The 13,999-nt window shown below is 31.3% G+C and overlaps 1 protein-coding gene across 5 annotated transcripts in view; it reads right to left on the bottom strand.

Moving 5' to 3' along the window:
- The window catches only part of KIDINS220 (kinase D interacting substrate 220), a 176,562-nt gene that overhangs the window by 125,782 nt on the left and 36,781 nt on the right, over positions 1-13,999 (bottom strand). For all 5 annotated transcript variants that reach the window (XM_051976080.1, XM_051976081.1, XM_051976079.1 and 2 more), the window contains exons 6-11: positions 12,811-12,912; positions 11,666-11,764; positions 9,520-9,717; positions 5,358-5,456; positions 1,758-1,856; positions 660-758 (exon numbers count right to left, since the gene is read on the bottom strand). In XM_051976080.1, the coding sequence (XP_051832040.1) occupies positions 660-758; positions 1,758-1,856; positions 5,358-5,456; positions 9,520-9,717; positions 11,666-11,764; positions 12,811-12,912 (696 nt within the window). The remainder of the gene's footprint in view (positions 1-659; positions 759-1,757; positions 1,857-5,357; positions 5,457-9,519; positions 9,718-11,665; positions 11,765-12,810; positions 12,913-13,999) is intronic.

Consider the following 13,999-nt stretch of genomic DNA (forward strand, 5'->3'; position numbering starts at 1 on the left):
GGAAGCAAGGAGTGACAAATACACATTACACAAACAGTAAGCAAGTATTTATTGAAAATACTAATATTCAGATGAATTGGTCAATTAATCAAATATTTATTGAGTGCTTACATACAAAATGTTACTTTATCAAAGTTTCTAAGGAATAACTTTAATGAATATATATAACAGTTTAAATATATGACTTGTTCACAATCAAAATATTCTTTAAGTGTTCTCTGATTTTAAGTTATTAAATGTAATACATATATCCTCCAATAATGTACCTTACTCAATGTCTTATCACAATTTGGAAATGACCTTGGGTTCTTGAAGGCTATTCTAAGGGAACACAAAGTCCACAGGTCCCACAATAAATTGGAAAGGGGCGGAATATCAGTCCAACAATAGACTGTTACAAGTAATATAAAAAGAAATTCAAACAGATTTTTATCACATCGGTCCTTTATTTTGACATGACATACTAATAACTGAAAAAAGAATAAAATTTTGCAAGTAAACACATAATCACTCAAACTTTTCCTTCTCTCTACAAAATTAGACTTTAACACTTATGAACCTGAATGACTAAAATTGGTCAAACCAAGCACTGTCATCCATAACATTTCCTCTAAATAAAAACTATTATTAGGGATTTGTGGGTCCCTCCCCCTTTTTACCTTATCTACAGCAGACACCTTAGCTCCTTTATCTAGCAGAAGTTCAACCACTTCAATATTTCTCATCTTCGTGGCTTTTATAAGTGGTGTTTCACCATCCTAAGGACAAAGTTTGTTTTATGTTTACTAAAGTAAAAACTATAATTAACAATGGTATTTTAAAAAACATTATACTAAAATGTTATGAATTTTAAAGTATATCTGATTAACAAAGTTCAATTTAAGCTGGTTTCATGTTAAAAATTTGCCTTAAAATAAAAAAGTTTTCTTTTCCTAAGTTATATAAAATTAATTTTATATTCATTATTATCATATCATTATATGATATAATCAATAATATTATATTATAATACAATATATACCAATATAATTATTATAGCATAATAATGATATTATTATATTGATATTGCTAAAATGTACTCAAGTTACCAGATAGACACAATAAAATGCAAATTTGAAAAACACCACAAACCAGAACTAAATACTTTCCAAAAAGTTAATTTCCAAAATTCAAACACTTTTATAGTCACATTGATGGAGGCATTCCCATTCTGACACTCCCCATTTTCACTAACTCCACAAGGACAATTATTGTCAATTCTTATCATCACAACACCTGTCAAATATGTCCCCTTCTTTCCCATCATAAAATGATGACCCTAGATTAGGCCCTTAACTCATCACTTAAACTACCAGTATAACTTTTTAATTGTTCTTCCTGTGTCAAGTCTCTCCTCACTCCAATCCCTCCAAGATGCTGCCAAAAATATTTTTCAAAGCCCAATGTAAGTCTAGCCTGATGAATGAGCTCCAGGGGCTCCCTATTACCTCCAGCATCAAGTAGAATAATAATGCCAATTCTATTCACGCTTTCTATTCTAAGCAATTCTTCAACATATGTTTCCATGATATCAACCATAATTTATTATGGATAAATTAGAATTGTCTTCACTAGAATAGTACCTGACTGAAGATTTTCAATTAGAAGAATAACCTACAAAATACCATGAAATTTTTTTTAATGATATGATGATGCTCCTATTGTATTTGATTAAATGCTTCTATTGTATTTAAATTTTTATTAAGCTAAACACATACCTTTGAGCATATTTCAGTATCTGGATTGCACTGCAGGATATCTCTCACCATTGCTGCATTGCCTTTCTCTACAGCCCAATATAAAGCAGTTTTATTATCCTATAAAATAATAAAATAAGAAGACATTTCAATACAAAATATAATGTAAAAGCATTCGAGGCAGAAATAACTTCTCATTTTTAAATCATGTATTGCATCCATTATTTGATTTGAGCCTAACAACAATCCTGTAAAGTAGGTACCAGAGTTACCATTTTATAGGCAACTCAGAAAGGTTAAGTAATCTATCCATAATCACACAGGGCTAGCCTATCCCACCCCATCTTTTCCAGAAAAATGTCTCCACTCCTTTCATTGTCTTATCTTAAATCTCTTCTAATCTACTAGGTGCTTTTTTTTTTAACTACCTACAATCATATCTATGACTTCCCCATCCTTAAAAAACCTCACTTGATCTTCCTCAATACCATTCTATCTTTATAGTCTCCTTTTTGGCAGACACTCCTTGTCTGTCAACAACTTCTCTTCTTACTCTTCTAAACCTTCTGTAAGCTGGTTTCTAAACTCATTATTTAACTGCCACTTTCTCTAGTTACCAAAAATCTCCTAACTGCCAAATCTAAGGCATGAGTATTAGTACAGTGCTTGTCACATAGTAGGTACTTAAAAACTGTTTGTTTAATTTAGTGATTGTTGATTGTATTAATGGCCTATTCTCAAGTCTGATACTCCGGACGTTATTGCAGCATTTGACTGGGCTGACCACCTGCTGCTCTGTCTAGATAGCCTTCACTCTGAGTTCTTGTAAAACAGTCCTCTTCTAGTTCTTTTCTTCTCTGTCCAGAAGGCTTCTTCATAGCCATTTTGTTGGTTCTTCATCCATACCACACCCACTAATTGTGGGTAATATCAAAGACACAGTCCTAGACTCCTTTCTCTTTTTACTCCACAGTATCTTATTTGATGACACCATCAACTCCAAAAAGTTCAAATATTTATAGCCATATGCTTCCACATCCACATATCTAGCTCTAGCTAGTTTCTCTGCTAAGTTATGCATAAGGCTGCCATGTGGACATCTAAACTAGATGTATGTTGGATATCTCATAATCAACATATTCAAAAAACAAGTCAATATCTCTCTGCTTCCAAACCTCCCCACTTCCAAACTTCATTATATGATATAATCAATAATATTGTTATAATAATACAATATATACCAATATAATTATTATAGCATAATAATGGTATTATTATATTGATATTGCTAAAATGTACTCTTAGGTTACCAGATAGACACAATAAAATGCAAATTTTACTAATTTGCTAAGCAAACCACTAATCTCCCCTCACCTAGACTTATGGCCTCCTGTGTCATTTTGACACTCCCCATTTTCACTAACTCCACATGGACAATCATTGTCAATTCTTATCATCACAACACCTGTCAAATATGTCCCCTTCTTTCCCATCATAAAATGATGACCCTAGATTAGGCCCTTAACTCATCACTTAAACTACCAGTATAACGTTTTAATTGTTCTTTCTGTGTCATGTCTCTCTCTACTCCAATCCCTCCAAGGTGCTGCCAAAAATATTTTTCAAAGCCCAATGTAAGTCTAGCCTGATGAATGAGTTCCAGGGGCTCCCTATTACCTCCAGGATCAAATAGAAACTTCCCCGTTTTATAATTAAAGTTCCTCATAGCCTGACTTCTTCCTACTTTCTAGTCTTCTAGACACTTTGTCTACTTACTATTGGTCTATTTACTATTCCTAACACAAAATATTTAGTCTCACATTTCTGTGACTTGGTACTGATTGTTTCCCATATTACAAGGCTCCCTCTTGTTCTCTTTATGAGTTAAGTTTATTTGCTTCCTTCAAGACAATTCAAATTCCACTTTTTGCAATTGGTTCCTCCAAATGCTAGTTTTTTTCTAAGATTATTTTCCATCTACTCCTTAACTACCTTATATTTTTCATGTTATTTCCCCATTAGACTGTATGTTCCTTCAAGATAAAGGACTAGGTTGTAGTTTGGTTTTGGTTTTGGTTTTGGCTTGGAGTTTCGGGGCACCTTTTTTTTTTTTTTTTTTGCCTCTGTATTCTGATCCCTTAGCACAATACATGAATCATAGTAAACTTTTAATAAACTGCTTATTGACTAGCTGGATTATAACTTCACAAGCTTAATTGTAAAGGATTAAATTGATAAAGAGTGATAAGAGGGAACTAGTGTAGAATATTCTGGGAATTCAGCAGGGAAAAGAAGGGGAGACATAAGACAAAAACTTGAGGGTTTGAAAGCTTCAAATAAAGATTTTCTAAAAATAGAGGCTGTAAGAACATGATCATAAGCAACAAAAAAGGAGTTAGTTGATAGAACAAAAGATAAAAAATTGATCACTGGAACAAATTTCTAAAAAGGATAGAAAGGGAACAATTGTAGTGATTAGAATGAGCAAGAAGAAGGGCAACCTGATTCTCTTAATCTAGAACAAATGGCATATGAAAATATAAAGTAGTATTAATGTGTGGTGAGAAATTAAAGCCTCAATTTTCTCAGCAGAGTAGAATGAAAAATTATTTATTGAGGAAGAAAGGATTGAGATGAAGATGGAACCTTAAATATGAAAATTTAAAAGAAATACTGTGGAGATGTATTCAGTAGGGAGAAATATAATGAGCATTATAATTCGATGCCCTTCATCTCACAAATTAAAATTCCAATTCTCAATAATCCCAAAATTTAAAATTGCCAATGTGATAACAGATAATACTTTGCTTCCCCACCAGTCAATGTCCTGGAATCCCAAGTAACCAAGAAACTAGTAAAAATATCATTGACATATGTCAAATACCTTTTCTAAACAAAAGGGAAAGCTGCAAGTTATCTTTGCAACTGGTACTTTCCGCTTAACCAAAGATGATCTGATTTAGATTTCAAACTTTGCAACATTTTCACTCTTTCAGTTTTAGTCATAAAGAATATCCTCCAATACTTCTCATTCAGATATGTTTGTGCACAGGCTCTAACTTTTTCTTCCCTAATATGGATGATCATTACAACTCTTTTGGAGAATCATAGGCTATAAAATGTAGAAATTACAACAGGCAGAAGCTAATAAACTCTTAATTTTTACTCTAAGAAAAAAATTCTACAAGCTAAGAAAAGTAATCCTACTTCACATAGCACAGAGCAGCAGATAGAGAGCTGTGGTTAAAGCCAGGAAGATCTGGGTTCAAATTCTCCTTCTGCCACATGCTCATTGGATGACTCTCAGTAAGTTGCTTAAGTCTCAGGTCAATGAGCAATTCTCTATAAATAACAAAGAAGGCAGTGAGCTGCACTGGCAGAAAACATTCTCTCAGGTGGGAATTCCTTATAACAATGAAATCACACGTCCAGTCCTTACTCCTATCCCTGATTCTTAGGATTTTTTTCCAAAGGAACTTTAGAATAACAGAAGTATATAAAACCTGCTAGATTTTTAAAAGTTAAAGTTTTTAAGTTAAAATTCAATTTTTAACATAGTAATATTTGCTAAAATTTATATTACAATGGCATTCTAACTAAAAGTAATGTAGTTATACTTACATGTCCTCTAATATCTATGTCAGCATATTTCTGTAGGAGAGCTCGAACAATTTCAACATGACTACCTCTGACAGCACCAATTAGCACAGTATCCCCACTCTGAAAAACAATGAATTGATGACAAGAAAAAATGAACTTAAATTTGAAGTTTAATAAGACATATTTCTTAAACATCTGATTTAAACAAAGTACCTATTTTTGGGACTTCAAAAGATTTAGAAATTTGTTGGAACTAGTCAGTACCTCTGCCAATGTACTACAATTCCTCTATGTCTCAGGAGACAGTTTTATAAAATGCCATAATCAAAAGTTTATTACCTGGTCAACAACTTTCTTATAATCTTCTCTAAACAAGTTTGTATCTAGCTGGTACAGTTTTGAAACGACAGAGTAATTGTTAATGTAACAATTAAGCATCAGAATAAATTAGGGAAAGGTAAACTATCATTAATGATACAGCTGCCAGTATACACAACATAAATTTGGAAATTATAGTATGGTAAAAATATTTCGGAATAATAATGCAATGACGACTGTAAAAAGAAAAGTTATGCTTGCTGTGAAATCTAGGAAAATGAGTTAGAAAGTAATATACCATCAACATGTCTTAATCCCATTCAAGGGATAATGCTTATTCTCTTATCTTCTCCCTCCTCCCCAAGATCATAACTTTTGAAAAATCACAAATAGTTTGATGAAGATATTCCTTCTATGGTTATCTGATTGCTTTTATCCTCAAAGTATTTTCAAAATGTAATTTCTGATCATTAACTTGGTTCTTCCAACTATTCTAGCACTAAGAAAAGAATAAATACCCTGTGAAGAACAGAAATAAGTATTTGTAACAGAGAGATCCCATACTGAAAATTGTTCTGATTAATCAATAACCAGTTAATTTGCTGATTTATCAATGAGTTCTGCATGAATCTGTACAACAGTGATTTCAGGAAAATGTTAACTTAATGCTATCCATTGAGATCTCATGCAAAACCATATTGATAGAGTTTAATGCCAAATGAAACCTAGCCAAAACAGTCAGTTGGCCTTAGTCTTTATAACAATTTGTTATGTAATACATAGAAGAGAACAGAGACAAAAACTCACAAAAAAATCTTCCTTATGATACGCTCATATGTACTAAATTCAAAATGATGTCTAGACCTCAATATGACTTCACCTATCCTGACCTATCAAAATCTAGGAAACAAAGCAACCAAATGAATCATCTGAGTGGTCAAAAGGAGTCCCAAAGTCTATACACTAAAGTTCTTGCCCCTTATTCATAGGACCTCTTATTTAAATTGTTTACACAAAATCTACTTATTCTTACTTATGTATAATTCTAATAAACTTGATTTTCTAGATTCTAAGGGCAGAGAAGGACAACACAGCATAGTGGAATAGGACCTGTTTCAGAGTCAGAAAAACCAAGGTTCCAGTCCTGCTTTGGACATATATTAACTGCATGCAAGACATTTAACATATCAAATATCCCATACTCCTGAGAACAGAGATTATAAATGGGAAAAGATAGAGATAATATACGGGGCCTGAGGACAAAAGAGAAAGCTTATGACAACTATTGTAGAGTATGTGACAAGGAGTCAATCAGGAAAAAAAAATTATAAGATTGCCATGAAGCAATAAGGACCCAAGTGAAATAAGATAACACAAATTTACAATGAATCTAGTTATAAGACTTTTTCCAGCAATGTTCAACAACACAGTATAGTTCTTAATCCAGGATCCATAAACTTGAGAAATTAAAAAAATATATATATTACTAACTTTATTTCAATAAAATCAGTATCCTTTGTAGTCCTCTTTATTTTATTTCAAGAATTTTAAGTAAAGGGGGCTATAAACTTCAGGACACACTGTTAGGAAAAACAGAGAAAAGAATAGTATAAATATCCCAGAGTAGTTTTCATTGGCAAAAATAAATGAATGTGTCATTCTGGGGGAGGCAAAAATGTCAATTGAAATGATCAACAATGAGAAGCAGAGCATGAGAAGAAGGTTGGGCCAGAAGGGTGATAGATTAAAAGAAGAGAAAAAGTTAAAGGGCTTGGATGATGTGGCAGTAGAAAAGTTGTGCATAAAGAAAAGGATTTCAGAATCCAAGATCACATATGAAACCTCATAATAAATCCAAAATGTGACTATTTCTGTGGGTGACCGAGGTAGAGAGAAAATCTAAGTCATAAGAATGGTGTTTAAGGTAACATGAATAATATATATACTGAAATATTTCAGAAAGTGGTAAGATTTGGAGTAGAATAGAAAAGTATAAACCAAAACCTATAGCTGAGAAATTCCTTGAGACGAGAGAAAATCTGGAAGCTAAAAGACTTCAACAAGAATCTTTACTAGATGTCAGAAGCAGAGGAAGTGAACCTTAAAAGTAAAAAGAGTTGTTGAAAGACAGTACAAATACATGGTTTTGAAAGTGGCAATGAGGAAAAAGTATAACTGCTCTTTCTCCTAGCCCAAAGTGTCAGGGACTTGAAAAGGAATGTCCTATTATAGTGGAAAGATTTCCTGAGTACATTTTCTTCAATGCCAAAAGATGAGAAAAATGTGAGTAAAAAATCTAAGATGAAGGTGAGTTTTAAAAAGATAATACCAGGATTAGAAGATACACACAATGGAAGGGAAGGTGAGGAAGACAAAGGCTGAAGACAGAAAATAAAAACTCAGAATGGAAAGAGATGAAAAAGCAAGAAGGGATCAGAAGAGGGTTTTTAATCTCAAAAGCTGACAACATTAAAATCAGAGAACATGGGGAGACTGGGGAGATGGGGCAAGTAACAAGTCAAATCCTTAGTTGAAGGAAGTTGGTAACATTATTGGCTGGTGGCATTTTCTCTCTCCAATACCAGAAAAAAAGAGAATTAAATTAGGAAAAGCTATCAGGTTTGGGTCAGTAAAAATCTAAAGATTAGAAGGGTAGGAGAGGTTTCTAAAATCCTGAGGGCTCAAGAATAAAGGCCCATTCTCCTTCATAGAGTGATATGGCAGGAGACTTGTCCCCCAGTTACTTCAGTGTTCAAAGGTAACAGAAAGCTAATAGAGAAAGCACTTTGTACTTGATGTGGGGCAGGAGTCTTTGGATTAGCAGCATCCTCCTCCTACCTGGGCACTCCATGATGACATAATAAACCTCATTTTAAAAATAAAAACTCAAAATTGCTTTCCCCCCAAAAAAATTAAGAAAATATGCATTTATAAGTGTGGAACATAAGGTAATGATATAGCTGATAGTTGAATTGAAAGTAATTATTCTAATTAGGAACCCAGAAGTGGAAAATATTTATTAAACTTGAAAAAAAATGAGATTTTGTTTTTATGCTCCTTGTATTCTAACCTCTTACAGACTAGTCTTTTAAATATACTTTTAATGTAATACTAAAGTACAACTTAGGGAAATTAAACTAAACTATTAGACTGAAAGTAATCAATATTAAATTGTTAATGTTTTAGTAATGTGAAGTGAACAAGAAAAGGAAGAATAATCACATATCAATATTATATGAAGCCTTTAAATTTACAAAACCACAAAATTTGGGGGCATAAATTGTTTTGATGATGTCAATTTCAAAATGTATTTTTAAATGACTATTTATAAACACTGCATTTAAAAAATGGTATTTTGGTAGTAGCTTATTTTAAAATGAAGAAGATGCACTTTTGATATATTCAAGAACACTCTGGATTAAGTCACTTAAACATTCAGTGCACCCAGGCCATTCTATAAGGCTATACTTTGCCCATATGTACATTAAAAAAAAAAAAAAAAAAAAAGCATTTCTCCCTGGATGCTCTCTATATTTAAAAAATCATGTTTGTTTGTTTTTTTAAAGGTATCAATTTGGCATTTTTCTGAATATATTCCAATTTCTCTAAGTAAAATGTGAGTTCCTCAAAGAAAGGGACTGTCTTTATATCCACAGCACTTAATACAGTACTTGGCATATAAAAGAAACTTAACAGATCCCTGGTGAGTTGAAATGAATTTTAAAAAAAACTTGTTAACTGATGGCAAAATATATATACTAAGAATCTGAGAATCCAGAATATGTACACAAGCATATTAGATATTATCTACTTAACTTCGTGGATAACTTATTTAGTCCTCTTTGGAAGGAAATACATCACTTACCCTATCAGGAATATTCACATATGTTCCAGCATCAAGTAAATCCTGCACAATTTCAATGTGTCCCTCTTTTGACGCAATCATCAAAGCTGTATTTCCATCTTTATCTGTTAAATTCACATTTGGGTTCCTTTTCAAAATTTCCTTTACTGATTGCGTGTAGCCACCCTTTACTGCCACAATAAGGGCAGTCATTGAATTCTTTGATTAAGAAAAAAAAATTATTAATACATACTGAAGAAAAAAATTATTAGTACATACACACTTATATTTCTAAAATTGTCATTCTCAAAAATATGATAGACTTGATAAAAGTCCTTTAATATTAAAATGGTCAAAGAAATATTAATGATATTTTAATGGCTTTGAAATCTCATTGATGTCAATATCACAATCTATCTACTAATGACAAATAAAATACTCATTTTATAAGATTCATTAGTGGGTTTATTACTTCTTCATACTAATATGTTTCAAGATTTAATATATAATAAAACAACTTATTCCCTTATAATACAATCAAGTTTTAAACAATAATAAAAATTGCTTATCTTGTTAAATCAACATCTAACATATAACTCAAGATGTGACACTCTAAAATAAAAATAAAAAATAAATTACTGATTTCCAATTACTATCATAATTTTTTTTATAAAATATATTAAGAAAAGGATATCAATTTGTAACAGGTGTAAGCTAATATCAAGAAACGTAATACATATTAGCCAATATATATCAGCAACTCTCCTTTTTCTGAAATGGGGCCCTCTTTCAGGTAATGAAAATACATTTTTGTATACTCTAAAAAAGAGTGACTGTCATTCCCAAACACCTATCTTTCTACAAGGAATTCACTTTCTCTTAAGTTTTAACTATTAAAAAAAAAAAAGAAATAAATAGAAACACTCCCTGAAGAGATTTTTAATTTTTCTCCCTAAGGTAACACAATTTCCATATGAGATTTGGGATCACTTTGGACTACCAATATGACCTTAAGAAAAGTCATTTCTTCTCTCAATGTTAAATCTGAACTCAGGTCTAAATCCTATGAGTCTTTAGATTCTATCTTACAAAGTCATACAAAAAGCACTTATAAACCTGTAAAGTATATAAAAATGAGCTGTTCATATAATTATCCAAATTTTAAATTTCAAGAACCAAATGAGAAATATAGAATATGAACTCCCAAGTGTAATCAACAAATTTCATAATGTCTATAATGAGCTTCAATTTTTAAAAATCATACTATCTTCTGACTTTTACTTCAATAGTTAGTAACCATAGAATATTTTCAATATTTATGCACTTATTAATCCAATAAAGTCAACCCTATCTAATTATGTATTGTCAGATATCAACAGAGTAACATATAAATAATAAATGTGTGATTATGTTTATTTGATTAAGTAAAATTTTATCCTCATTTGGGGTAGGTAAAAACTTAGTCTCAAAAAGATAACACTAGATTAAAGAATCCTTATTGTAATCTTGTAAAAGCAAAAAAATAGGGGTAATATCTTCTATAAATTCCTATAGCACTATATCTATACCCATAATACACATTTTCCACATTTCCTCATATGCCATTTTATACCGGTCATATATGCCCCAATTAAAACTCTTCAAGGAAATATTATCTTAAATTCCTCTTCAATAACTCAAAGAATTATATAGCACAGTATTTGTCATAAGATAAAAGTTGATATGCTTAACAATTTAAAAAACTGAAAAGTTTCACCTGTGATTCCAAGTTGTTTTTCTGCTTGCTCAAAAGACAATATAAAGTACATACTACCAAGTATAAAAATAATATTCATTTAAAAATGTTTGATAGTTTTTAATGTAGTATAAATATTATGTACATATATATTACACACACTCTTTAAATTCTGCATTTGAAATTAATTTGAATTATTCTTCTGCTTGACTTGAAATTACTAAAATTAACATTAGCCCACAAAAATATTCACGTTAACATTAAATCTCTAAATGCAAAAATGTAAAACACAATATATAAGCAATCTATATCAACTGTATCAATCTATATCAACTTTCTCCCTGGATAAATAAAAAGATGCAATTCTATGGCTCTTACAGTTTTAATACAAGTACATGCATACACACAAATGCACAAAAAATGTACACTTACAGCTCCTTCTTGATCAACATCTGCTCCCATATGCAATAAATGCTTTACACATTCCAAATGACCTTTTCGTGCAGCCCAGACTAAGGGGGTAGTTCCATACTGTAAGACAAATTTAAAGTGTTATTAACATGTATATATTAAGTATATTTCAGGAAAAAATCCACATTCAATTTGATTAAAATCAATTTTTAAATGATTTATATAATTCATTACACTAGTTATTCATATTGATCCTAGAATTTCATTCATCACTTTAATTATACAAATTCATGCTTCAACTACGCCCTTTATAATATTTTATAAATCTTTTTGTTAATTCTTTATGAATTCCATATCTTTTTATCCACTACAATTCCAATTTTTTTTTTCATATTCCTCAAGTCTCTAACCTCATCTCTGCTGTCCTCACTTTCAGCAGATAAACTTGCCTCCTGTTCTACTGGGAGAATCAGGGGTATATAGTACAAGTTCTTCCATTATCCCACTTATTTCATTTATAATATTTCCATCTTTTAATTCAATTCTTTTCCTATGATTATAAGGAGTATGAGAGTGACCTCCTTACTGAAGGAGTACAGCAATAAAAAGGTGTAGCATGAGAGGAAAAAAAGAGCATTTCACACCCATACCAAAATAAGGTCAAAATGGAGACATTAAGGACTGATATTCAAGGTATCTGAGAAACTTAACTAAAGACCTGAGAGCATTGCAGAGTATTATTACCAAAAGGTAATGAAAGTTTTAGGAACTTCCAAAACATACCTACTTGCTAATATGTCAAAGGTTTTTTTTAACAAGAATTACCTACATATATGTCAAGAACATCCTTATTGAAAACATGAAAGGGACAATCTTTTGCAAGTAATATTTTATAGCGGTAATATTTTTAACAATCAAACAATTGACTGAAAGACAAAGACAATACAAACCTCCCACCATGCTCTGTAAGGTGGTATTGTGTTCCACCAATTTTTTTTATTAAGTGACTTCTTCAGAGCTGTCAATCAGAAACTTAATAGCATTACAAATGAAGTTTCTCCAGCAAAGCCTGTTCCTATGCTATCCTCCTTACATAAATCCAAAAATCCAAAAGAGGCATAACATCCACTCTAAATTGATTAGAAATAGCCTTTAAATAAACCTACCTTATCAGTGCAATTGACTTTAGCTCCATTTTTCAGTAACAGATATACAATATCTGCATGGCCTCGCCCAGCAGCCCAAATGATTGGATAAACATTATATTGCTGAAATATTGAAAATATAAAGAAAATTTAGGTCATAAGAAGACATCTTCCCAGGTTACATATTTTGTACATTACATTTATATTTAGCAAATATGTAATTAGTAAGAAGTTATCAATACTCAAATGCTGAAAAAGCAAAAATTAGATCTATATATTGTATATACTCCCCCACAAATACACTCCTTTATACTGAAGAATAATCTGAATTGTTAATAAAAGTATCAAAGGACATAATTAGCCTTGAAGAATTTTGTATATAAAATATATTTTATTTAAGTAACTAGTTCAGCAGATATGTAACAAAAATATAAAGCTTTATCAGTCTTTTAAATAACTTATTTAACATTCATAGTATAGAAGTTCTAAATTCCATTAAAATATGACATGGTATCTAGAACTTATGAGTATTTCTAAATGCTTAAGACAGATGGAATTCATTTCTTATTATAATTAGGGGATTTAAAAATTAATTAAAGGGGCAACTAGGTGGTATAGTGGATAAAGCACCAGTCCTGAAATCAAGAGGACATAAATTCAAATCTGGCTTCAGACACTTAACATTTCCAAGCTGTGTGACTCTGGCCAAGTCATTTAACCCCAACTGCCTCAACAAAAGAAAAATATTATAATCAAATGAAATAATTTTTTAATTAATTGAATTCTAAAAATTACTTCCTTTTGGGGAGGTAGGAAAGAAAATGAGTTTCCTATTTCATCTAGGCTATTCATGGGCCCAATCCCATTACTCATGAGCACAGAAGTTTGTCCTGCTTTAGTTCTAAAATAGATTGGTTTGTCCCACATAAGGAACCTGTTCCTAAAGAGCTTATTATACTGGTACCAGATTTAGTTTGGACACCCCGGAGGCTTTACCCCAAATACAGCTCAGAACTCCTAAATTCAAGCAATCTGTTAAATTCAGCCTTCTTAGTAGCAGAAATTGTAGGTATATGCTTCCATGCCTGGTGAAATCACTATTTAAAATATTAGCATTTTTCTTTTTTGGTTTCATACAAATAACATCAGAATCTTAAGATAACTGCTAAAAGTAATCAGAAGTAAATAATTGGAAAAAAGAAATTTTCAT

Source organism: Antechinus flavipes, chromosome 2 (genome assembly GCF_016432865.1).
Source record: "Antechinus flavipes isolate AdamAnt ecotype Samford, QLD, Australia chromosome 2, AdamAnt_v2, whole genome shotgun sequence".
NCBI lineage: Eukaryota > Metazoa > Chordata > Mammalia > Dasyuromorphia > Dasyuridae > Antechinus > Antechinus flavipes.